This window comes from Gobius niger, assembly GCF_951799975.1.
Source record: "Gobius niger genome assembly, chromosome: 4".
Classification (NCBI taxonomy): domain Eukaryota; kingdom Metazoa; phylum Chordata; class Actinopteri; order Gobiiformes; family Gobiidae; genus Gobius; species Gobius niger.
In genome coordinates this window covers 8724580-8751658 of record NC_136855.1, presented here as the reverse complement: position 1 = coordinate 8751658, position 27079 = coordinate 8724580, and the positions used below count along the sequence as shown (strand labels likewise).

Genomic DNA, 27079 nt, shown 5'->3' with positions numbered 1-27079 from the left:
TTGTGGTGAACAGGTCTGAGCTCTTTCTACACATTAGGACATGGCTGGAACATGTAGGGGGAGGAAAATACATAATTTTAACATTTTTAAACTCCCTATAGTCCCTTTTAAAAAAAAAATCCAACGCATTTCTAACATCTCAATATCAGTTCAGTTCAGTTCAGTTTGTTCGGTCAAAATTATGCACAAAAGATTTACATTCAGTTAAGTATACTTCTTCATAACATACATATCAATATGAGTATGAGTATGTGAGTAGTTTCACAACTTCCAGTGTGACTGATCAGGCTAACTTTCAGAGTAATACTGATAAAAACGTTCATATTTCACTGCAAGTAAAAGAAATGGGAACAGGAACTTTAAGCAAAAATGTTGCTCAGTAAAACTGAAAACACATCTTGGACCATAGGTTTCACGAGTGATGGGATTTATGGCTTTCTACTGGGAGCCGAGTCTTTTGTCTCTTTTTAATGTAAAATTTTAAAAACGCCAGCCAAATAACTCACAATATCTAAAATGCAATATTTAAATCATCTAAAATTAACAAAGGGATGTGAATAAAATCTGGCGTCACAACTAATAAAAAGAGGCTGCGACTGTACATTTATCTTTGACTTTAGTGCAAAAAGCTTTCACTTGTGTCGCCTGCTCCGTTGTTGGGCTGATTCTTGTGTTCGTTCGGGGGAGTTCTGGGTAAAAATGACTGAAAAAAAGGTCTGGAACATCACTATTTTCACTGTAAATTATAGTTGTGCCATTACTAAAAAAATGTTCACACTCAATACCTGCTGGAATGACTTAAATGTTTTTTGGTGACAATTACAATCTTCATTTTGGCATAATTCATTGACATTGGACTTTTGCTTCATTGCTGCTGCCATGTACAAACCCTGACTAAGCCACAAAGATGCACAATAGTTGAATTCTACACTGGATGACCCTCATCAGAGTGTCACGATCCTCAGGTGCTGAGTGCAGTTTCTCCGACAGGTTTAAGTCGCTGGCCCTGACGGGTTTGACAGACTGTATTTCTGTAACAACAAAGTCTTCTGATAACTCACCCTGGTCACAGCGGATGCCCTTGAAGCCGATGCTGCAGTAGCAGGTGCCCGTCACATAGTCGCACGTGGCGTTGTTCATGCACTCACAGAGCTGCTGGCAGCCGTAGCCAAACGTCCCGGCAGGGCACTCTGGGAACACGACACGGGGACGATCAGTGGGATTTAATATGTGCAGGGTATGTTTTTGATGAAGGAACTTTTATCGCGTGGTTAAAAAAAAAGTATTAGAGATTATAGAGCGAGTTACTGAGTTCACAGTTGTGTCCGATGAAGCCGGTTCGACAGGAGCAGAGTCCAGAGATGTGGTCACAGTCCGCTCCGTTCTGACAGCGACAAACCTCCGAGCAGTGTGGCCCGAAGAAACCGGAGGGACAGCCTGGGGACAGAGAGGAGACAGCTGTAACTAAATCCACTGCCACTAGATGGAGCTGCAGGACTTCACTATGCAATAATAACTGACCCCTGCCCCTATGAGAGAGCCACCAGCACAGATTGGATCGAAAGATAAAATATGATCATTTTCAAGAAATTAAACTGAATATCCATGGTGGAGGAGGGAGGTTAGAGGTGAGTGTCTTTGAGGAGTGGGGAAAAAGTGTGCGACTGCCATGATATCAAATCTACTTTTTGCCCCCAAAGCCTTTAGGGTTTTTGTTTTTTGGTAGTCTAATTCAAAATTCAGCACGAGCATCTAGAAAATACACTTGGGAGATTGTATAAAAGCTCAGGAGAGGGTGCTCCGATGTCAAGGGAAGCAGAGCTAAAATGAAAGGTGTTGGGAAAATATGCTAATTAGTGTGTCTGGACTTTAAAACTCAGACGACCGTTTTCTGCAAACTTCTTATTTGACGTACGCTGCGTGCAGAAGAGTCCGGTCCAGCCCGGTCCGCAGTCACACTCTCCGTCCACGGCGCCGCACTCGGCTCCGTTGTGACAGTTACAGGAGTGGATACAGTCCGGCCCCCACCAGCCCTGTGGACACGCTGAGCACAGGACAGAGAACGCAGAAAACATTACTGAAGGAGACCGGGCCACGGCCGACAGAGCGTGAAGGCAATGGAAGACTTCCCTCCCAAATACAGTCACTGTGTTGTACTTAATTATATTCATTATATTCATTATATTACCCAGCTCATATTAGGTCATAATAGAAATCTATGGGTGCATCTCTTTAGATTTAGCCCAAAACGTTTCTGAAGCCACAAAGTTTAACTCATAACACATATTTAAACTGATTTATATTTTCTACTTTTAATACTTTAATATTATCTTCCACAGCAAATAGGCTACTTGAGTAAATAAATATTTGACAAAGCATCGGTGTAATATTTGACTAGTTGTACTACTAAGAAAAGAAAAAATGTACTCAGTGTGGACAATTACAAAATGTATTTGTTTTAATTGGAAATAAACTTCCGTCTGCTGAACTTTCATATGAAGGAAACAGCTCAGAGTCAAGCCCATGTATACTTGGATTAATTACACAATCATTTAAATTGTTACGTCTGTTTTAAATATGCCTTGTCTGCTCTTAAAAGTAAAACTTCATAATCAGCCACAGAGTTTTCAAAAGCATTTTACTTTTATCTTCAGCTTCGAGCTCGGCTGTGATTGACAGCCGTCTCCATGGAGACACAAAGGATGGAGTTATGCATGGTGCTGTGTCGGGTACAGTGAGGGGAGAGAAAACCCCATCGTCACTCTGAGAAACAGCAGAGACCGTCAGAGAGTCGCTGGGTTCAGTTTCTGAAAACAAAGGCTATGAAAAAGCTGCTCAATTGGCCGCACGGCGCACATGAGGTGGACATGGAGTGATAGACCCGATTTCACAATTTAGCCATTTTCCGAATTCTCTGTTAATCAAATTCATAAGATGTATCGCCCAGCCCTACACTGTATATGCACTTTTACTCAAGTAATGAAACCAAGTACTTTGAGAACCTCTGCAAACACAAAGGCCAACTTCTGTTTCAAAGTCAAAGCGTTTTTTGCCTTCAGTGCATGAAAGTACAGTGCTGCCCTCTTCTGTCCTGGCAGAATAATTCATAAACGTATAGCCCTTTTCAAAAAGTGATAATCTTGAGCTTTAACTATGAAACTAGTCAAGTGGAGAATTTACAACTATTGTGGATGTCCATTTTTTGCTGCACAGTGGCCGTTGCACCAGTGTGTTCTGCTAATTAGAGACATGATTCACAAACTTATTTTAGAGCTCCGATATTTCAAAAGAAAGAACTCCTCATGCCCCATTTTCCTGGTGTGTATTTTCAGATAATTTGGCCATTACTTTAAAAAGTTTTGGTCTTTTCAGATGCTTTGGCCACTTTTGCGAGTATCACTCCGGATAATGGCGTCATTACTTTTGGAAAGGGTGGTAGGCATTTCTTTTTTTATTATTTGTTGCTTTATTTCGGTGGAAGGACCAGTTATAGAGCTGAGATATTAGTCCAACTTTAATAAGACGGTCTGATAATTGCAGAAAAATATCATATGCCAAAATAATACGACTCAAAAGCAAATGATTTATCATTTCTAAACATTAGAGTCATTCCATTATACAGATAAAGAAGGAAATTATGAATATGTTAAAACAAACTGGACGTCATTTGTGTACGCTGACAGCAAATCTACTTGCAAGTTATGCAGTTGAATGCGTTTTAGACAATAATTTTTTTATGTTGATGAAGTTAGCGAGTAAAAAAACAGTTTTTTTTCCCTTTTTAGATATTATGCCTTTTAAGATCTTCATTTTGAACTTTCAATGGTCTCTAATGCCGCACGGAACCACTGCTCATGTATAAAACAGTTTTCTCTCCAATGTTGCTGCTTCTGAAGTTATTTAAAATGCATGTAACTTTATAAAGTCTTGTCAGAAATATTGCTGCAAGGGTTTTGTTTTGTCAATATTGCGCAGCTTTGGAGTTAACGGGATGTCATTTGTTTGCTCTGTGCGTCTTACGTTTGGAGCAATCGTGTCCGATCCAGCCGGGGAAGCACTGACAGGAGCCGTCGATGGGGTTACAGGTGGCGTTGTTGGTGCAGGAGCAGGACTCGCCGCAGGCCTTTCCGAACTTCCCACCGGGGCAGACTGTGGACGGACAGAGGGGTCGTGTTAGTTTTACAGAAAAACACAAACATTGAAGACAAAATATTCCAAATCATATCACAAAACTATAAAAGTTCTGTTAATGGTAGGGAATGTCAGATAATAAGGAAATACACGTTGTCTCCATATAGATACAGATGGTAATGGCTTACTGCTTTGCAAATTGGTTTTATTCCCAAATGCTGTGGCACATGTTGATTGTTCACACTTTCCCCTATCAAATAAATAAATAAAATAATATGGCAATGCGTCATACAAGGGGGCGTGGCCTAGTCAAGGGGGAAGAAAACTTCTCATGGGAATCAAAATGTTTCCCTCTTTTTAGTTTTTTGGCAGACTGTAAACATATTTATCACACACCGATAAAGTCGAGCCAAAATTGGGTTCATACGGACGATTTCTCACAGTAGAAGCAAAAAACGGCGAAACACTTGTGGCTAACGTTAGCATAAGTAGCATGAAGCTCACGTAGCATTGTGGTTCGCATTGTCCGTTTTTGAAGTACTGATGAAGACAGCACAACGACAGGGACCACGTGACTAGACGGAACAAGGTGATAGAAAAGGAGAGCCCCATTGATGACAAAAAAACTCCACTTTGAGGATTGGTAGTTTTAACATTTTACGCTTTATACATCTAAAAATAGAAAGGACAGATGGTGCACTACCTCTGGAAACAGCAAACAAACGGCTACTCTGGGAAACCTCTGTATTTTGGTCAGCATTTAGCCTCAAACATCGCAAATTATGAACAATCGAGATGTTTTCAGCTGTTGTCGGCCATCGACCTCATTTGGATGATGTCAAAGCCTGGTTAGAAGTCATTAATCAAATAGTTAATTATAAAAAATAACATTGAAAACTGTGGCTTCTGATCCAAATGTTAAAACATATGCAGTTTTTTCTGCCTACAGTGGGTCGGGTGCACTTCTAATGGCCGCTAAACATCATCTAATAATTTGTTTATTATGGAGAAACTTCAGAAATCCGTGAAGCTGTTTACTATCATAAGTGCACCTTTATAGGAACAGGCTCAGAAACGTTGCAGAAACGTAAACACAGTACACATTTTTTGGGTGCAACTTGCCGCACAACACCACTTTGGCTGCAGAGACACCCATAAGAATTGCTTGAACAGCTTCATTAATGCTATTATGGCGGACATCATTACTAAGGGGCTACGTCATAAATACCCAGATTGCCGTCTTCATCAGTTTATGGGCATCACATTGGTTTCTGGGACCCTACCAGGTCCCCTCTTACCAGAAAAGCTACAAAACAATTGATCCTGGAGAGATGTAGAGGCCACCATGATGGAAAGTAAACCACCCATACAGCCATTGGGTCTCAAAAACTTTTTTCTTCCTTTTACATAACAAATGGCACAACGCACCTTTAAAGAGGAGAGATCCACTTATGACTCAGATCAGGCAAATGCTACATACACATTTATCCAACAGTGTGACGTAAAAGCTGCAGCCTCGATTTTATTTAAGTGTTTCTGATGTCCCTTTGAGTACTGACTCGACAGAGACGTCAGATAAACCATGTGCAGACAGTTTCAAGTTCCAGTTGATTTAATTACAATCTCTCCGTCTCAAACAAAGTCGAGATAAGACCGAGCCGCCGAGATGAGCTTAAAAGAGACACTTTCAACGCTTAAAACATCTGTCACAACAAAGAGCTTTAAATCTGGGGCCAGTTTTATCTGTTAAGAGATTAGTTTAGATTATTGTGTCATTATATTAAACAAGTCTCACTCCACCAATCAGAAAACATGGCGAGAAGGTCCTTGGTTCAATTTGCAGGGACAGGAGGTTTACTGAGTCGAGGGGTATTTTTTATTATTGAGTAGTAATTAATATTGGAAGCTTAAATTGTCCCTTTAAAAAGCCTTATCATGAGTACTCCAGAACACTAGGTGGTAATGTTGAGCAAATGCAATGTTAGAGGCATTGACTCACAACAAAGGAGGTTTGTCCCTGTTGTGTTGCCGTACAAAGGTAGAATGTGGGCACAATTTTTCTTACTTTTGAAGCAAAGTTATTGTCACTGTACTATTTTAAATGATTTACTTTCTACTGCACACTTAAACTAAATGCTTTTTAATGGTGTTCTAACACATAAACACAATATTTTAACTGCTAAACTGAGACAAATTTGTAGCATAACTTACGCCTGAAGGAGTTTTTGTCCATGTTTTAAGTATTTTGCACGTTATGTTGGAAATTAACTGAATGCTTTCAATGCCATATAAGGTTAAATTTTATAATGATGCCCCTGTACTATTATTGGTGAATGATAAAGTAACCCACTGCAGTGTAAACTAAAATGACGAAGACCTTTAGGGTAGATTATGGCTAAAGCTAACCTGACGGATCGCTTTGGGTGAGCAGTTAAGCAGCAGTTAGCGCCACAGTCGATACGGCCATTAGTGAGACAGAGTTATGCAGTCGGAGCAGCGGAGAGAGAGGACGACGGCGTTATCTATGGACCGCTCTGAGCTGACCAGCAGAATCCCAAATACACTCCACAGTGCACGGAAAAAAGCACTGGAGCTACACATCATGAAAACTTGAATTTCATCCATCCATCCATCCATCCATCCATCCATCCATCCATCCATCCATCCATCCATCCATCCATCCATGGGCCGGGTCGCGGGGGCAGCAGTCTCAGCAGAGATGCCCAAACTTCCCGATCCACACACTCCTCCTCCAGCTGTTCTGGGGGGACCCCGAGGCGACACCAGGCCAGCTCGGAGACATAGTCCCCCCACCGTGTCCTGGGTCTTCCACGAGGCCTTGTCCCACTAGGACATGCCTGGAAAACCTCCCGCAGGAGACTTGAATTTCAAACAATCTTAAAGTAGGCGTATCAGTAGTCATTAGTATTTTACCATTATAATATGTCTCTAAATAGCAACAAAAAAATACGAGCACGGCCTATATAGCAGACTAAACATTTAAAAAAAGTTCAGTTTCCCGATGGCCTTGGTCAGGATGCTCTATATCGTCCCTCTGTAGGAGTTGGACATAACGGAGGCTGGGACTCTGGCTCTTCTTGACTTGTGGACAAAGTAGAGACGCTGATTCCTTTTCTTGACCAGTGATGTCGTGTGCATGGTCCAGGAGAGCCTCTCTGGGATGTGCACACCCAGGAACTTAGTGCTGGTCACCCTCGCCACTGCAGCACCGTTGATTGTTAGAGGAGCATGCAGGACCCGCGCTCTTCGAAAGTCCACAACAATCTCTTTTGTTTTCTCCACATTTAGAGAGAGATTGCTCTGTGTGCACCACATGGCCAGACTGCTCACCTCACTCCTGTAGTTTGACTCGTCTCTGTTGCTGATGAAGCCCACCACTGTGATGAAGAGGTTTGAGTCGTACTTTGGAGTGCAGTCATGGGTCAGCAGAGTGAACAGGAGGGGGCTCAGCACACAACATTGAGGAGCCCCCGTGTGCAGTGTGATGGTTGTGGAGGACTTGCCACTGATACGTACAGCCTGTGGTACTCCAATGTTTTGCATGTGAACAAACAAGGAGCATCTTCCAGCGCGGCGGCACCAACTCACGCTGATGTAAATACAGATATTTCCACAACGCATTCACAATCATAACCACAGAGAAAAGAGAAGCACAAACTAGTAATGGAGCGCACAGGGTTTTAAAAAGAGCTTGTTTATCTGGGCAAACTGTTGCCTGAGCTGCACTCAACAGGGAAGTATCTCGCAGCTCTTCTTGAATAAGCCGCCTGGGATCCATCTGAAGGAGTATGTTTATAAAAAGTTTATGTTTATAGGGACCTATTTTCTCAAAACTTTCCACAGATACTGCCATAAAAAATTAGAACAACAAACAACAAACAAATGAAAAAAACAAACAAGATTGCTGTTCGGTCTGTGCGATTCCAGACCCTCAGATGAAACACACAAACCCTTCCCGAGCGCTCGTTCTTGCAGCCTGGGTTAAAATTGGAGAGCTTACACCAGCAATGTGCCAAACATGCCTCAATGCTAAGTCCGGCACCGACAATGCCTTTTTCTACAGCGGGAGGAGACACATTTAAACCTCATGTTTGGTCAGCTGCAAGTCCTGGGTCTGGAATCTGATGAATATTTATTCACATTCCCCCTGACTCGCTGCTGGATTAGCACCTGTTTAACCTGCCCTCGCACTGAAGCCTTTAAACCATTCAGAGACAAGAAGCTCAAGGCGACGGCTTTTTGCAGAGATTCTCATAGAAAATACAGGCTTTTCATGCGAGGCCTTCAAACTCTGTGCAACAGCGGTGATAAAAAAATAAACGTGTCTCAATATTAACTTCTCAACATAGATCTGCATAAATGCTTGAGTGCTTGGCTTGTGAGGATTAAAGGTTGTTATCGACTAGATTTAAGATGCAAAGGTGAGGACAAATGTTTTGGATAAATGTCTAGAATATTGTAATATTGTGGGTTTTTTGAGGACTGTTTGAAGTAGAATAAGTAGAATTTTATTTTAATCGAAATAACTGCAATTATTGGTGGGTATGTCCTCTGAAAACAGACAGGAATTAATTATGTATCAAGCTTGCTAACCCTTAGCATATAAGCTTATAGATGCATGACAACAGAAAAAATACAATATGGGAGAAGCTCTCCATTTTGTTGGAACTGCGACCCATAACATTCACTATTTGTATTTCTAAATTTCCAAAATCTCATGACAATATGCAATAAACAAAGCCCAGGCTTGTGTTTAACTTTACCGTTGCCCTGTTTTGACTTCCACGATTGTCACATAAGAACTATTGACAGCTCAAACCTCAACAAACGTGTGTCCTAATGCATGTTTTATTGAGGTTAATGTAACCCACATTTAAATATTGCTTAAGAAAATATGCCTTTCTTTCATAAACATGATATAGTTATTCATACATCAGTTTTTCTTTTGTTGCAAACATAAATGTTGAAGGTTCATGTAATGTACGCTTCATTTACTGTGAAACCTGATTTGTTTTAGAGGGTGCACCCAGGTTAGAATTTATAGCAACTGTTTTTGTGAAAACGAGGTTGTAACAGTAAACACTGTTGGTATCAACACACAGAATTTTAATATAAAAACATTTTTGTTTTATTTTTTTTGTTACGAAAATATAAGCTGGCTTTTCTAAACTTTAAAGCCTTTGTCTGAGTCTCATTCTTATCACTTCTCCTATAAGTAGCTGAACCTTCTGGTCCATTTTCTAAACTTTCTTTAGTAAGTTATATCTATCAAGTGATACTTTCTTAACGTGAGTGTTACATTACGGTTAAGGCGCACTTTCTTGTCCCCATAGGGAAAGTTGTCCTCTACATTTGACCTTTTCTTTGATGCCACTGGGGTAAGCGAAAAGCAGCTTAACACCCAGAAGGTCCTGGGTTCGATCCCTGGGCCAGGGGGGGCCTTGTTGGGACCTCTGTGTGGAGTTTGCATGTTCTCTTCTGTGTGCTCTGATCGTCGAAGTGCTGGATGTACCACTAAAAACATGTATAATAGGACATGATGAGAGAGAATGTGAATGAGAGTGTGATTGTGGGACAACAAAGGGCTACAATCGTGTCCCATATGTGTTCGTTAACATGCACTGTCCTGACCAAGTAAAAAACAAAACAAGCATGGTGCCTGAGGAACCCAGAGAAACCCTACACAGGCACAGGGAGAACATGCAAACTCTGCACAGAAACTGGACGTGGGGAACCTTCTTGACTGTAAAGCGTGTGCCTGACCTTGGTTGCAGAGGGGTCCGTAGAAGCCGGGCAGACAGTCGCAGAATCCAGTGACGTGGTGGCAGGGGCCGTTGCTGTGGACGCACTGGGGACAAGGGAGACAGCAGCGCGGCCCGTACCAACCGGAGGAGCACACTGCAGGCACAGGTAAGACAGAGGCAGCAAATGGTTAATATCTCTGTAATTGCTGGGCCGATCCCCGTCAAACTATAATAAGGGAGTGGCTTAACGCAGAAAGTCATAAAAGTAAAGTAAAAAAAAGAAGTCTCTCTTTGAAGTATGTCATATCAATACAGTGTTATTCATCTCCGTTTACCCTCCGCTGAACAAAAGCAGTTTGTTGTCTGCTTCTTATCATCTTAAAAAATATGCGTTATGCACTCAAATGTATTTCAAATTGTCACTTCAGTGTCGCTCCCAGACACTAAACTTACATTAAGCTGATAAAGTGTCCTTGAAAGATCCTCTTATCGGGAACTTTTTTGACATGTTTATAGCAGACGTTACTTTAAAACCCATAATTCAGGTAAAAAACATTGGCCTTCTCCCAAATCTGCAGACTTCAACAGCAGAACACTGACAGGCAATGAACAAGCACTTTCTAAAATCTGATCCTCATCCTTCACCTCCTTTAGAGCAGCAGGAGCCGTGCTGTGGCTTTTGAAATGTTGAACAAATGCACAAAAAAATAAAAATAAAATAAAAATGCTGATTTGTATTTTCAGGTGTCATCACGGCAGGATTTCTCCCACTGGTTTAGTGACACTTATTTTTATAATAATAATAATAATAATAATGCATTAGTCTTATATGGTGCTTTTCCAGTCGCTTTATTTAACGTTTCACTCAAATGATTCATGCCGAGTCTCAGGCTACACATCTACAAATTCAGCTGTTAGGGCAGCTGGGTGGGGGTTTGTTGATGGGGAGCTGCTGCCCTCCTCAGCTGGCCCGATCTACACCCTGGATTTTTAACGCACTACACTATGTTTACATAAAACATTGTACACAAAAAAAAAGGAAGGAAAATTACACATAAAATACTATACTGAGGATGGCAAAAACAACGTGGAAGTAGCAAGATCACATATAATTTGTAGATTTAATGTGCCTTTTAACATAAAACTCGTGACTTTCGGTAATGTTAAAAGTGTTTGGCATTGGTAACCATCTGAAAGAAATATTTAATGATCGCCCTTTGTTACTTGCTCTATACTAGACATGGTACATGAAACAAGACCATTATTGTAGTTGTGCTTCATTTCGTTTTTGCATTGTATTTTTTATTTATTACAAAACTAGACACTCTAATCCACCTTAAGTGTGATTTTTGTAGCTCTCTGATGAACAGAAGTGAAATAAATGACGGTCAAAAACTTGTGGAAAATCACAATCTACATTATATATATATATTATTGTGTTTCTTTTCTCTTTTTTTTTTGTCCGAGGGGGCGTGGTGTTGCGTCGCGGCTGTAAACCCGACACTTCTCTCTCACTTCTCACTCGGCTTCCCATGAAAAGATAGAAACAGTTGAGATTTTAACATTTATCTGAGTTTTTAAATGGTTACTATCAGTCCAAGGACGGCTGAGAAACATCCTGTTAAAGTCTTCAATCCAAGAACCAGGCTGTTTAAATGCACACGCGATAATTAGTGAAAGCGATTGATCTGCGGCAACGCGTGGTGTTTCAAAACATGTCAACAATGTTGCGATATTTAGGCATTTGCCTCTTCCCATAATGTTAGTGTCTGTCCAGTGAGGAGAGAGGAGTTAATAAGAAAGAAGAGTGTTTCATAAAACACGCAATATCTCCGTTTCTAGTAAAAAAATCTGTGATTTTGATCAAAACTAGCCTCTGTTTAGGATTTCTCAGAAACCGAGGCACGTAGAATTAAACTGTTTTCACCTACAGAGAGCTTAGAGCCTCATCTTTCAAACGAGCCATATCATGTGTCCATAGCTATAACATAGAATACACTGTGGAGCTACAGATATCATGAAAATTGTCTGGATTGTTGGCACACATAAGCTAAATTCCAAAAAACAGCGCAGCACTCAAGGTGTTAATTAGATGAACATTTCAAACAAGGCTTTGTGAGTTTGGGCTGTGTTAAAATAGCCGCCTTGAAGTGTAACAGGTTCTCTTTTGCTAATGAGGCAAATCAAAAAAAGATGTTGCTAATTATATGATAAAGACATTACAATAGGATAAAGTTAAATCATAAATGGGTACGTTGTGTGTTTGAGTGTATGATGTATTCCTATGTTCCTTGCTCTATTATGATATGAACATTTTTATTGTAATTATTTCGGGGGTGGGCCCACTCCTTTTGAGTAGAATGTTAACTGCTCAAATAAACAAATAAACTAAACTAAACTAAACACATCTTTGTATAGAATAGAAAAGCATGTAGTCTGGCTGGCCGGGCTTATAGCAGCAGTCGAAGTAACAGCAGACAGGGGCTTATTCGTGTCTCAAATAGCGGCCCAGGCTCCTGCTGCAGCCCATTTAAAGCTTATAGGCCTGTAATAGCACAACGTCCAGACTCTCCCGATTCCCCAGCATGCCTCTGACAGCAGCAGCAGTTGTAAGTAAGTGCTTTATTTGTCACTGTACAAGCGTACAGCGAGTAGTAGTGGTAGTATTAGTAGTAACATCTTTAGTCCTGGTATGGCCGTCCTTGATAATTGTTATGTGATCGGGTCGCTCTCCCTCCTTCTGGGCGGCCTGCCTAGAAACTGCTCTTCTGTCCCAGGTCAGAGAGGTGGGATTCTTTAGCAAACAACAACCTGCTTCATTCCCTTTGGGGTACTCTGGGCAAGGAGTATTTACTTTTTGCAGGCATCTGGTAATCATCGTCTTCATGTTATCGTACACTTTGTGGAGTAGAAAATGCAATATTGTCTAAAACAGCTGAAGATCCAGTAGTTTCCCTTGCTGACTTTGACACAAGCATTTTTGGGAGCTACCAATGGAAAAGACATTACTGAAAAAGTGGCTCAAAACACAACTAGGACAATTTTTAATGAGGTCATTGTAACATGATAGAAAGCTCTAAAAAGTTGATTTTGCAGAATACCCTCATAAACTAAGAGAAAGAAAAGTTGTGTTACCCCTCCTGCAGCTGGTGCCCCTGTACCCTGGGGCACAGATGCATGTCCCGTCTTCGGGGGAACAGGAGCCTCCGTTCTCACAGGAGCAGCTGAAGGAGCAGTTGGGACCCCAGAGCCCCTCAGTGCACAGGCTGTCACAGTGCACCCCTGAAACATACACAGGTTAGGGACAAGGCATGAAAACAAATCACTTGGTGTCATCTCTTGACTTATTAAATACAATTTCATCTTTTAATAATGCAATTTCCCCCTCATTTCTTTTGTGTTGTCATGTTCAAATAAGGATCTAAAACAAGCCTTCGATCTTTATCGGAAATAATATGAGCTGACATTAGTCCAGAGAGGAATGACTACGAACAGTGAAATTTCCTCCAAACTTTTCCTTGTTTTAATGAGTGTTTCGTCAGTGTTGTGCGGGGCTGAGGTTCCACAGGGATCAGACTCCGGCCGGTCACTAGGGCTGGGCCACGCTCGCATAAAGGGCCATTACTTCACTCTTATTACTGTTTATCAGGACGCGAGTATTAATCTGCTCAAGTCCATGGAACTGAGTAACGTTTTCAACTTTTATCATATGGTGCTTTTTACTCATCCTACAGTGAGTCAATCTTTAAGTAGCAAAAACTACATGTTAACGTATTGTTTTATTGTTTATTGTTTTGTTAGGATCCCCTTTAGCTGCCCAGTTAAAGCAAGCTAGTCTTCCTGCGGTCCTTTAAAAGATTACAATTACATACTTTACATTATAAAATACATTTGCTCAACATGTCTACAGAAATATAGTGAAACACAGAGCCAGTAAATAACAGGCAGGAAAAATGTAATTTTCACATGGTCATCTGCAGTTTGCCTGGCTCTGCCATACTTTTGCCTGTCCTCAATTCAACTCAGTCATTGTTTTAACGTGTGTGTCCAGATTGAGCCTTTGCACAGAAAAGAAGTGGCAGTGGTTTACCAGGCTAATCAGCAGCAGTTCTTGTGTAGACATGTTTTTAAATGTGGTTTCATTTTGTTCTCTGCGTGTGCTGACTGAGAGCTGATTCCAGGTAAATAGTGCTCTGTAAAGCACTGTGTTCAGAGAATTTGTTTTGGGACGAGGAAGTTTTAAGTCACCACCCAGTGCCCGTCTAGTGGCATATCTGTGGCTGCTTCAATTCCACATTAGTAAGATTAGTCTTAGTTGAATTGTGTTGTTAACTGTAAGCCCAGGCGTGAATGCATTAGTCACATTGATCCTGTAGGAAAACTGAAGCCCTGTTTTGTGCCACTTGAAGTTTGTGAAGATCTCTTTGTGAAGCAGATGACCAAATGACTGGACCGTCTCCCAAATGACACAGAACACGAGATTGAACAACCTGTTTAGCAAAAGACATAGGTAAAGTATGCCATACATTTCCTGGATATTGCGATACCTTTCTGCTTTGTCTGTGATTTCATCGATATGAGCAGACCTAGACAGGTGAGAATCCAAGGAATGTATGAATGCAGTTTCTTTTCTTTTAGTTCATACTTTTAGGACTTTTTTTGGTTCAATAATAGGATGTTCACATTATTTCATGTTTATGTCACAACTGAAGCATGAAAACAAGATATTGATTGGAGCAGCAGCAGCAATGGAGTAATTTCCTTCGCCGAATAATAAATCAGACTTTTACGCTCAAACAGTCCGACTTGTGTACATTGTGATGTTGCTCTAACTTGGTGACTCAGGTGACAAAGATAAAACACAGGCCACAACAGGTCCGCAGTCAAAGTGTTTCTTTTGGCCACTGTTTTAGGTACCAGTACTTCGTCTCCCATGCGTACAAGTCTCTTCATGGTCTGGCACCAAAATCTAAAATCTAGAACAGTCTTCCTGAAGATGTGAGACACGCCTCATCTCTGACAATGTTCAAATCCATTTCTATTTCGCTGCAGTCTGACACTGGAACTTTTAGTAACTTACTTTAAAGGCACTGTACCTGCTTTTTTTCTAATAGTGCAATGGAATTTGTTTTGCCCTCCTTTAGTACATTGTTTAAAGTATATTGTATTCATTTGTATCAATTTCATGAGCTTGCAGGCTAGTTTCCTGGCATTTCTGTGAAAGTGACTATGAACAGTGACCCTGCAAGTTGTGAAATGTGCCTATAAACTCATCCCTGTGGAGATATGTGACGCTGCATATATGTTTTTAGGAATCAGAATGAGTTTAGAGCACAACTAACATTTTCATTTAGTGGAATCATCTTTCATATTATGTCATAAACAAATAAGGTATAGGGAATTTAAAGAGACTAGATGCAAGTTGGTCATTTTATACTCACTACTGCCACCTCAGGTCTTACGAGTAACTGCAGCTTCTATATTATTAATTCATTAATAATGACCCCAGGACCACTTTGTCGATGCGTATCTCTGTCATAGTTTTATCAAATGGTCTGAATTTTCGGGTATGCGTTAACATCCATGACTTTTACCAGTAATTTTTTTTTTACATTTTTTGATTAAGGGATTACAATGTTATGAGAAAGAGTTACACTCGTGGTCACCTGGGGTCATTTTTGACCCCATTTTGTTTCTCTAATATCTCAGCCATAAAATATCATTTTTCAATAAGTTTGGGTTCTATCTTTAGTGTAGCTTCAGACTAATGGCCTGATACAAAAATGTTGTGTTTTTTATTTTTTTTTCAGTTTGTAGGCCTTGTTTATGTAAAAAAAAACACCAAATCCTGAACAAACAACAGTCATAAAATATCAAAAATCTAACTCGGACTATCTGGTCAGTTTCCAAATAGTCAAACTTTTGTGTTGTGTTTGAATTTTCTCATACATTTGAATGAGAACAAATAGTCACACTCGTGGTCACCTGGGGTCATTTTTGATCCCATTTTGTTTCTCTAATATTTCACTCATAAAATAACATTTTGAAATAAATGTGGATTCTATCTTCAGTTTGACTTCATAAAAATGCACTGATAGTAAATTTACCAGTTTTTTTTAATCATTTTTTGGGTCGGTGGGACATGTTTATGTAAAAAAAGTCAAATTTTGAGCCAAAAATGTCCCTGTAACACTGAAAATCCTGAAGTGGATATAACTTCAACTATTTGGTGAATTGGGCACTGGGAGAGGCTCAAAGGTAGAGCAGGTTCTGTTTTTGAAAAATGTTTCATTTTTGAATGAGAGCAAATAGTTACACTCGTGGTCTCTGGGGTCATTTATGACCCCGGCAAAACCCCATTCATTTCAATGGACATGAGCCGATCCTCCATGTTTTCTGTCTTTGACCTTTTGTACCGACTTCATTTGTGCTTCAGATATGAAACCATTGTTATGTTTCCATCTCAGAGGACCTCCTTGACATGCACATTCATCAGATTTTGAATTCACATATTTTTACAATAGTTATAGGGCCTAAAGCCTGAAAACAGCAGCAGCTCTCCATTCATTTCAATGGCAGTGTCCTACATGTCTGTGATTCCAGCTATATTTTTTACTTTTGCCTTTCATACCAACTTCATTTCAACTCCAAATCCATAACTTTTTTAAACATACACTCCACAGACCCTCCACTACATGCACATTTAACAAATTTTGAATTCAGTCATTTTTTCATAGTTTTAGGACCCAAAAACCAGTGCTATAACCCAGTTGCGAAATATAGCCAAACTGTGATTCTCATTCTCTTATTTCAGGAAAGTCTCTATATTCTCATCAAAAAATCTGCTCAAAGCAGAGTTTACATCTTAATTCATGAACTTTTATCAAAATATTAAATGTTCAGTGCAGTTTGACAGTGAAAGTAAAAATACAGTAGAGCAGAATGTGTTAGGAAAAACAAAGCTGTAAAAGTTATACAAACAACTGATATTCTATAAACACCAAACAAATGCACATTTATTTATTCAAAATCATCTTTTTTGATCATGATCTCTCCTAAAACTACTCAGAGCACTGATATGCATTAGATTTTATGATCGATTCGATTTTTGATATTTTATGACTGTTGTTTGTTCAGGATTTGGTGTTTTTTTACATAAACAAGGCCTACAAACTGAAAAAAAATAAAAAACACAATTTTTTTGTATCAGGCCATTAGTCTGAAGCTACACTAAAAATGGTCAAAAATGACCCCAGGTGACCACGAGTGTAACTCTGAATTATGGGGCACACAAGGGTTAAGCTTGTGCATGACGGCACTTCAGACCCGAAAGTAACAACTTTTTGAGTGACAGTGCAGGATTTTACAGGCAGTTGTGGTGAACAGGTCTGGGCTTAGTTTTAACATGTTTAAACTCTGTATAGTCCCTTTAAATGTAACTTTGTGTAGATTTATATGTTATATCAGCTTTCGCCCCGTCTCAATAAATGACCCTCTTTTGTGTTCAAACTGTGTCCTTGCCAAAATTCAAACTGAAATTATCCTGAATTCGAATGAACTGAAGTTTGATCATTTTAATTAGAGAGGTCATTCACAGCAGAGGACTTTGAATCTGAATTTAGTTTGTAGTTGCTTTAAATGATTTTACTGTGAATTTATTTTAAAAAATACATGACCTTTTCTTGAGCAAGCCACTTTTTTCAGTCCCAACGCTCCAGTTGAGAAGCACTCGCTTGCGAATCCCGAGTAGCCCAGTTTTCCATTGGCCCGTCTCCTCCTCGTTAGGGCCTTGTTTAACTTGGAAAATGAGAGACTTCGGAGTGGGCCCAGGCGCCGTAATAACTCAATTAAAGCTCCTTCTGAGGCAGCGGCGGCTCGTTCATTACGGTTCAAATGAAAACGTGAGGTGGCGAACAGGACCCGAGAGTAAAATGCCTTTGAGCCGGAGCGCGGTGTTCCCGGGGGAGAAGAAAACATGACCATTGTGACCATGTGGCCTCATTACGCCGCACGTAGGGTGATTGCCTATAGACAGGAACAGCGGGGGTTCATTACGGGATCGCAGCCTGACACTCGAAGAGAAGCATATAGCGTTTTACATGTTACATACTGTACAGTCCCATGTCCTGATGCTAGAGCTGGAAGGCTGGGGCTGTGAAAGTGAAATGTCAGCAAGTGAGGAACATGTGACTGGCCCCTGTTCCTCCTCCTGCTATTTCTCCATCAGGCTTTAGCAGGGTCTTGCACAAATCTACAAAAAAACTTGATGGCTACGTGTTCAAAAACATTGGGTGCTTAACTGGAGGAAACATCTGTGTTCAATAAGGAGGAGGTTTTATCTCAGAGCATAAAAAAACAATAACAAATGAAACAAGCAAAAACAGGCTGATTATTTTCTGAGCTGGAACATTGAAAATCTTGGTGCGGTTTTAATTTTCCTTAAATTATAGCCATTAGCATCAAGACCTGAAGCTGTTATTAGCATGATGCTAGCGTCTGTCCATCATTAACTCACTGCCTGCCACATAATCTTGAGCTATTTATTTGTTTGAACAAACACTGCCACTAACTCAAAGAGAAATAACAAGATATAAACCTCAGCTCAAACAAGAACATTATCATTTCACGCACAAAACCTCCCATTTTCTCGTCCACACTTGCAAACTAGGTGCTGTTTCTGCCAAAGAAATGGCTGTAAATCTGACGACTATAAAGACCAGACCCCTCACGATTTTTGAGATTTACCCAAGTAGAGATTTCGATTTCGATTAAATATCAGTTACTTTCCCAGAGGTGGATCAGGAAGTCAAAATGTTCACTCAAGAAAGAGAAACGTTACTTTGAAATTGTTTTACACAAGTAGAAGTAAAAGTGAGTGACCCAAATAATTACTATAAAAGTCCTGGGAGAAAATACTGCTGGAGAGTTTATAGTTATGTTCTAGTGTTGAAATCAAAGGACCAGGGTAATTGCCGGCAGCAGCAAGTCAGAGTCACGTCTTTAAAGTTATTTTAAAGTTGCAACACTGTGGTGTAAGGGAACTCATCTTCCAGTTCACGTTTGCATCGTCTTCATCATGATTATTATTAATGACTCATAATCCTTAATGCCAACAGTGTTCAATCAAGAAAACTAGTAAAATCACGTTAATTCAAGCATGAAGTCGCCAGAAATTATGCATCAATTGGAGTCTCCATTGGGATGTTTGATGCACCTGTTCTCCTTTCTCTGTCATATTTGTTGATTTTGAACCATTGAATCTCAAAACTGAGCCTTGTCTTGGCTTAATTTGGAATTATATTTTCCAACTGTTGCTAAATTAGTTGCTGCAAATGAAGCTTAAGAATTTTCCCTCCAAAGCTAACCCTCCTGGATTTGTTTTAAACACATATTGCAATACTTGTTTGAGTCTCAGAGCAGTAACCAGCCGCCTGTGCTTTAAACTTGTCTATTCCCTCGTTGTCCCGGCCGCGCTTCTCCATATTTATCAGGTTTATATCGACCACCAACGCTCCACTGATTGACAATTAGCGAACGCGAGAACAGGCTTTCCCTGCATCGCGAAAGCTATTACGCAAGAAATCTAAGGATCAGGAGGTGTCGAGCACAGAGGGGACTGTCCAGGGGGAACATACTATACGCACATGTGAGCACAGAGAAAAGTACTTACGTGTCCTGAAGTTTAGTCCTGGTTTTAGGTCTGGTTTAGGTCTAGTTTACAGGGTTTATGCAGTTAGCAGCAAGTCAAATCTTTAATAATTTTAATGCATAAACAATATAATCCTACAAATGTTCCCAATTCGGCCGCCTGTATCCATGATCTTACTGTTACTATAGTACATCTTTCTATAAACTAGTTTTGGACCATAATACTTTTGACGAATGCTGTAAATATAGCTGAGCCATGTCATTATTTTCCAAAGTAAATTTGATTTCAGAGTGAATCCAAGTGAATGCTTTTCAATGACATTTAAGGCCCTAATTTAGTCCTGGTTTATCCCTGATTTCGAGTGAATTCAGTGCTGTTTTATTCCTGGCTCAGCCCTGCTACTGTTCTGCTTTGATATGCACGATACACGCTGTCAAAGTCACCCAAGCCTAAACTTCCATTAGATCTGAGAATTAAGCACTTGTTCCATATTGATTTGTTAAGCCCCGCTCGGGCCCCACTCCTCAGCCAGAGGAGCCTGTTGAAGGCCGCTCTTGCAGCCGGCGGAAAATAAAAAGGCACATTGCTTTTAGGACAAGGAAACAGGACACGGCTGAAAGATGGCATTGTACAACACAAGTGCGCTTTTACAAGGCGCTGAAGGGAAAACCATAATGGGTAAAGGAGGAGGCACTGAGTGAAATGTCCTCCAAACCACGTGAAGTGACGGTGAGGCGTTTGGAGTACACCGACTGTACAGGAAGCTTAGCCTGAAATAAACAGTCATTCGATGTACTTTTTCAGCCAGATAGACACGTTGTGCTCTTTTTGTTGCACATTGATAGAACCTGCAGGTTAGATCTTTTGCTATAGACACAAATACAGCATGTAGTGTATTGCAAGTTGTCTCTTCATGTTATGCATAAAAATTGACCATCGCATGAAAGTTAAGCTCTGAAGAAGCTCTGGTCAATTCAGTCTTGGTTTAGTCGTGGTTTTGTGGTGGTTCAGTCCTGGTTCTGACCTGTCCATCCAGCGAAGCAGCGGCAGTGTCCCGTCACTGGGTCACAGCCTTCAGAGTGCACACAGTCACAGGCCTCTCCACAGTCCAGGCCGAAGCTCCCGTCCTGCACAAACACAAAACAAATGGAACATTCATCCTGGAAGTGCGGCTCGTTCTTAGCCTTATCCACGAATGATGAATGACGTGTTTCTTATAACGTTTGATCAAAGATTGTACTACATCAACTTTTGGGCAATCAGCCATGTTCTGATATTGTTTCTTCTTATTTTTATTTACACAAATGCTTGATTCTACTTTGTGATGTCATGAGGTGATGACATCCTCTGTGTTTTAATTTCATGTTTTCTATTTACACGGCCTGGATTTAACCAACTGTTCTGATCTGGAGTCACAGCACTATGACCCCAAAGAATGAGATCAGCTGAAAATCCTGAATGACCACTGACCAGGTTATTCTATCAATAACGATGGCCGGGCATGTTCCAAGATACCAACGCCAGGATTCATCGGGCTCACTTTGTGCAAGAGTTGATCAGGGAGCGTGAGATCGATTGTCCGCCACCGATCATAGCCCCACTGAGAATCTTTGGGATGTGCTGGAGGAGGGTTCAGTGGTCACACTCTCCCATCCTCAATACAAGATCCTGGTGTAAAAATGAACTCTACGCTGGATCTTTTGATGTTGTAGAAGCTTATTGAAACACTGCCACAGCGTCAAAGCTATTTTTAATCATACATTTTTTTGATGATTTAATTCAATCAGAATATTAAGCATCAAGCGCTTTACAGCATTACAAATGAATGGATGGATGTCCAGCTGTTTTGATTCACCAGACTTCTATTTTTGGATTTTAATTTCATTATTCTGTTTAATTCAACCTTTTTGAAACAAGGTCGGGCCATTTCCTATTTACAAAGACGACCCGGACGAGAGACAGACTGAAGACGTCTCTGTTGTCATCCTAATGTTAGCTGACGCAAAATCCATATCGTAAGAAGCCACAATAAAAAAATAAATAAATAAAGGTCTTCCATCTGACCGACTTTAACCGCTTTTTGCAAACGCAGCTTCAAACAGAAGTGCAGGGTGACTTAAGAATCTGCAAAATGTTCATAAATTTAGTTCAACTTTTAGCCTTGAGAAAAGAGGAGGATGTGGGACAAACACAAAGTGGATTTCTCAGAATGTTGGCCCTTCAGCTCTACACGGGGTATGACCGTCTCCATTGACTCTATACTCACGGGGCAGGGCAGGGTGCAGCGCTCGCCCCTCCAGCCCGGGGCGCACACACACGTCCCGTTCACCACGTCGCAGTCGGCGCCGTTCTCGCACTCGCACGAGTTGTTACAGTACAGGCCCCACGAGCCGCTGGAGCAGGGCAGGGAGCAGTCCACGCCCTGCCAACCTGGGACAGAGGGCACGGGAAATCAGGCTAAGAACAAGGCAACGCTGCTTTAACTTTCACTTGTTGTTGTAAAGCAGGAGTTGTTTAAGATCAGAACTGTGGGAGATAAACTGCATTTGTGTGTCTCAGAGGCGAGAGAGTGAGCACCTTCTTTGCAGAGGCAGGATCCGTCGATGTGGTAGCAGGAGAGGTGGTTCTGACAGGAGCAGGCCGAGGTGCAGTTTGTCCCGTACAGACCAGGGGGGCAGGTCACGGAGCAGTCTTCACCCTGAACATTCACCCAAACAAGACACCATTTATGACTTTATTTCTTTATTTAAGGATCCCCATTAGTCTTTACCAACAAAAAGACTACTCTTCCTGGGGTCTATTCTCATTCTGAAGACATTACACAGTACAGAGGGTAATTTATACAACACATCAACAATATAGAGTCCCACATTCAATTCAATAATTGAGGTAAGAAAAAAACAAAACAAGTCATTACAAGAATCAAAGCAACATTAAGTCAGGTTATTTTTGACTGATTACATATTTCTTTAGATTTATTTTAAAAGAAAGATGATTTTTCAGTCTCTTAATTTCCTGAGGCAGCATATTCCAGTGTGAGATGGCTCTGTATATAAATGTACTTCTTAATGCATTAGATTTTGGCCGAAGCAAAGTAAAATTAGTATTAGAAGCGTGCCTTGTGCTAAAGCCATGTCTGCTACATTCATAACATGACTGTTATGAATGTGCAATAATGGACACGTTTTCCTGACTTTTTCCTTCTGTGCTCAGCGTCCCTGCCATGTAGCAAAACATAAAATGCCCTTACAAGTTTCAATGAACCACCTGGATGACTGAGAGTTTTATTCTCGTCATGTCCTGGGCTGCGTTATTGGCTGAGGTCATGACCGTCAGTGTTCTGCAGTACGGGATGTAATGATGCCACAGCCTGCAACAATTAGCAGCGTGTAACAGCTTCAGTTATGCTATGGAAGAAGAAAGCCGTCAGTGACGCCTGTGCAGAATCTTAAGTGTCAATGTAAAACAGACATCAAGATGACAGTTTCCTCAGGGGGCTGTGAAGAAAGAGATGGTCAACATCTGATATATCAAAAGCAACCGAGCGCGGGAGGCTTGTCCACATCTGCAGCTAAACGTTTGGTCAGAATCACCTGGAGTCAGCGGGAGATTAGCCTGGAAATTAGCCTGTTTGCCATAAACTGCTGCGGTGCTTCTTTCCTTTGTGGTCGAGGTTAAATTGTGTACAGTACAAATAAAAGCCATACCATCCACCCAAACGCAAACTCCACACAGAAAAGCTCAGGAATCAAACCAGAGATGGAAACCGAAAACCGAGTCCTGGCCTATAAAAACTAAGATGAAAACCCGAACTGCAAGTTTAAAGTGAAAAAAAATAATAAAAAAATAAAAATCGTTTTAAGGCAAAAGTTAATTTGTCTGATTTCCAGTGGGATTTATACTTGTGTCATGTGCATTAGCATTTTTGTCTGATCTTAGATGAGTTCAAACCCAGTGAAATTCAACAAAAACCTTTAATGCCTTTAATTAAGCAGTTTTAAAGGAATAGGCCACCGTTTTTACATACTAAAATATGTTCTTACCTCACTTTAGACTTGTTAATATATCCCCGTCTGGTCTTTGTCCGTGCGCTCTGTCACGCAAACGGAGCACATACGCAGCCTCTCCCACATGTCATATAGCTCCAAAAAAGCTCACGATAGAAGCTACCAAGCTCTTCCACGTGTTCCCTATTTAAATAAAGTTACGTGAAGTGTTTTCATGCGAAGTATATTTACACAGAAATGTAACATGTCGATTTTATAAGCAAATAAAAAGGGGGACTATATTGTGAGGCGTAATGATACGAGGAGCAAAACGTCCGCGCAGTAACTCCTAAAGACTTCCCCCGCTCACTTCCGTCAATAACCTTTAGGAGTTACTGCGCAGACGTTTTACTCCTCGTATCATTACGCCTCACAATATAGTCCCCCTTTTTATCTGCTTATAAAATCGACATGTTACATTTCTGTGTAAATATACTTCGCATGAAAACACTTCACGTAACTTTATTTAAATAGGGAACACGTGGAAGAGCTTGGTAGCTTCTATCGTGAGCTTTTTCGGAGCTATGTGACATGTGGGAGAGGCTGCGTATGTGCTCCGTTTGCGTGACAGAGCGCACGGACAAAGACCAGACGGGGATATATTAACTCGACTAAAGTGAGGTAAGAACATATTTTAGTATGTAAAAACGGTGGCCTATTCCTTTAAGTAAATCTGTCCATGAGGCAAACTATTTACACTCAAAGCCCCAACGCGTAACATTTCCTCCAAAAAAAAAGAGTAGGATAGAAGCATTATTTTACTACAAATGATCAAACAAACACGTGTTTGCTGTGATCAGCTCAGCTCTCCTCAAACCTGACTTTACTCGTCTCCATGGAGATGTTCACTAAAGGCAGTCAAATGTGAGATTTCAATAGTTTAGGTCCTCGTCCCAGTCCATTCTTTGATTACCCATTTACAAAAGTAGATTTTATGTGTTGATCTGGTCATTAGGATCATGTTTTTTAAATGAAACACCAACAACAATCTTATTTCAAGGCATTTAAGAATTGTACTGATTTTGAGATGAAGTGAAGTCTTACCCTATGGATAGATTCTTAAATTTGTAACTCAAATCAAGGACAGATGTACTTATTTCAAGAACTTGTTTCAGTCTTCAGTTCCTTGTGGAGAGATGTGGGAGATGTGTGTGGGCTTTCCCTTTGTTTCATTTTTGTTTTTTTTGTCTACATATTCTTTACACTTCACATTCATGGGGTATGTCACAGAAGCAGTAACACCCCTGTGAAGCTGGCGTTATAACAAATATCACTGCAAAGGTTTCTCCCATGAGTATTTTCTTCATCTCCAGTCCTCAAGGCCTATCAAAGTAGATAACAAAGCAGGGGAAGGACAAACCTCTTCTGACACTAGCTCTCCTCTGTTAGCCGTTAGCCGCGCCTTTTCACAGGCCCTCACTCCCTCATCGATCACTGCTTTACCACATAAACTCCCTAATTAAAGCCGCAGTGCCGACCCGCTACCTTTAAATTGCCATTAATCTAATATTCACAAAGCAAGCCAAACGCACAGACAGCGCCGCGGACCGGCCCTATTAAAAAGTTGGAGAATCAAGGACTTTTTTATTTAGGTTTGGCTTAATAATGACAGAGAAAGGACCAGAAAGAGACAGAGGTTGAAATTTCCCACGAGAATGATTATTTTCTAATGAGCCACTGCAGTAGAAGTAAATACAGGCTGATCAATGAGGTTTTAAGTTTCTATAACTTCTATAGATTGTATATTGATGTTGATAAGACGAGTATTTGGTGTTTGTATAATTTCATGTCCCTCCCCATAGGTAAACTGTCGCGTGCAGAATTTGAGTGGAGGAAACCTATCCAGACACAAGAACATGCAAACCACACACTTCTTTTCCTCCGGGACATAAAACATCCACCACAGGCAAATCCTCCGGTCAGGCAAAATTGGAATAGCATTCAAAAGTTCATTTATTTCTGTAAAATAAAGCCTTGACATATCTCACTTTGCATGTGATGAGTCTATCACATCCTCTTAACTCCCGCCTGAATTGAGCGCATTTTCTCCAGTTTAGCTTTACCCAAATCCTGTAGGCCAGAGTAACACCTCGCTTGAAAGCTACAAAACTCATCTAAATGGATCTTTTTCCTCACGTCATCAGATTTTTTTCCATCTTTTTTTGGGGGGGGGGGGGGTATTCAACTCATTTTGTAGCTTTTTTGTCATTTTTTAAATAGTTTTTTGTCACATTTTTGTCAATTTTTTTGTCTTGTTTAATCAATTTTTTGTCTATTATCTGTCACATTTTTTGTCATTTTTCTGTCTTTTTTTTGTCATTTTTTCTCATTTTTTGTCACATTTTTTGTCATTTTTTGGTCATTTTTTTGTCACATTTTTTGTCTTTTTTAATCATTTTTTTGTCTTTTTTGTCACATTTTTTGTCAATTTTTGTCTTTTTTTTGTCTTTTTTTCTCACATTTTTGTCATTTTTTCGTCACTTTTTTGTCAAGGTTTTCTCACTTTTTGGTCACATCTTCATCATTGTTTTCATCTCAGTTCTGTCGCTATTTTCACACCTTTTTTCCAGAAGCTTTTGGATTGGGGTAAAGCCAAACTAGAGAAAATGTGCTCGGTTCAGGTGGGAGTTAAGGGGATACATTAGTTTCACAGTTAAAGTCGAATAACAGAAATGAATGCACCTGTATGTGTCTTGATAAAAAAGTGGCTTGGTTTCCACTTTTGTACTTCTGGGCACTTTAGTTCGGTAAGAGCTGCTGAAAATGTCAGCACTGGTAGGTAATGGATTCCTGATGGCTCCACGTTTGATTTTTTTCAAATATTTGACGGTAACATTGTATTTTTTTGCGGTGAACTTGCTTCTTGCTGGCAATTGGTAATAAAACATTTGACGGTTCAGTGGTCATGTCCAAATTTTTGGGAAATTTCCAGAATGGAGGTGCATCCCCCTGACAAGCTTTCAATAGTTTTTGACTTTAGTGTCTGACAGATGACTTTCCCTTCCCATTCAGTGTGAGAGAAGGAAACGGCATAATAATCCTGAGCCTGATTCAGAGCGAGGGCCTGCTTTGGTCACAAACATCGCCATCATCTGGGACGCTTCAGTCCAACAGCCTTTCAGTTTTATACAGTTTGGGAGTTTGGAAATGCGAAGAAGAAAAACAATATGGCCAAAAAAAAATAATAAACAATGGTTAGTAAAAGGTGTTTGATAAATGATGAAGTATTTATCAATGCATTTCGCACTGCATAATAGTGTGTTGTAACTATATTTACTAAAGCTTTCAACAAGATGCATCTAAACGCACCTCTCCCTTGTTTTTGTGGCTCGATTATCCTGTATTTGGTGCAGCGTTGACGTGGCGTGCCCTGTCTGAGTTTTTAGCCCGACTTTCGCTGACAGCTCAGAGCCGGCGCCTGTCTCCAAACTTGGCTGCTTTCGCTCGTATTGACGGAGCTGTCGGCCGCCGTGACAAAGCCAAATATA

At 40.5% G+C, this 27079-nt stretch overlaps 1 protein-coding gene across 1 annotated transcript in view; it reads right to left on the bottom strand.

Annotated features, from left to right (window-relative positions):
- Positions 1 to 27079, bottom strand: part of LOC306962167 (multiple epidermal growth factor-like domains protein 11) — a 131280-nt gene that overhangs the window by 5802 nt on the left and 98399 nt on the right. Inside the window, exons 11-19 of the mRNA XM_079555243.1 lie at positions 22123 to 22243; positions 21812 to 21975; positions 20570 to 20672; positions 13032 to 13178; positions 9916 to 10050; positions 4021 to 4149; positions 1916 to 2044; positions 1309 to 1437; positions 1062 to 1190 (exon numbers count right to left, since the gene is read on the bottom strand). Of these exons, the coding sequence (XP_079411369.1) occupies positions 1062 to 1190; positions 1309 to 1437; positions 1916 to 2044; positions 4021 to 4149; positions 9916 to 10050; positions 13032 to 13178; positions 20570 to 20672; positions 21812 to 21975; positions 22123 to 22243 (1186 nt within the window). The remainder of the gene's footprint in view (positions 1 to 1061; positions 1191 to 1308; positions 1438 to 1915; positions 2045 to 4020; positions 4150 to 9915; positions 10051 to 13031; positions 13179 to 20569; positions 20673 to 21811; positions 21976 to 22122; positions 22244 to 27079) is intronic.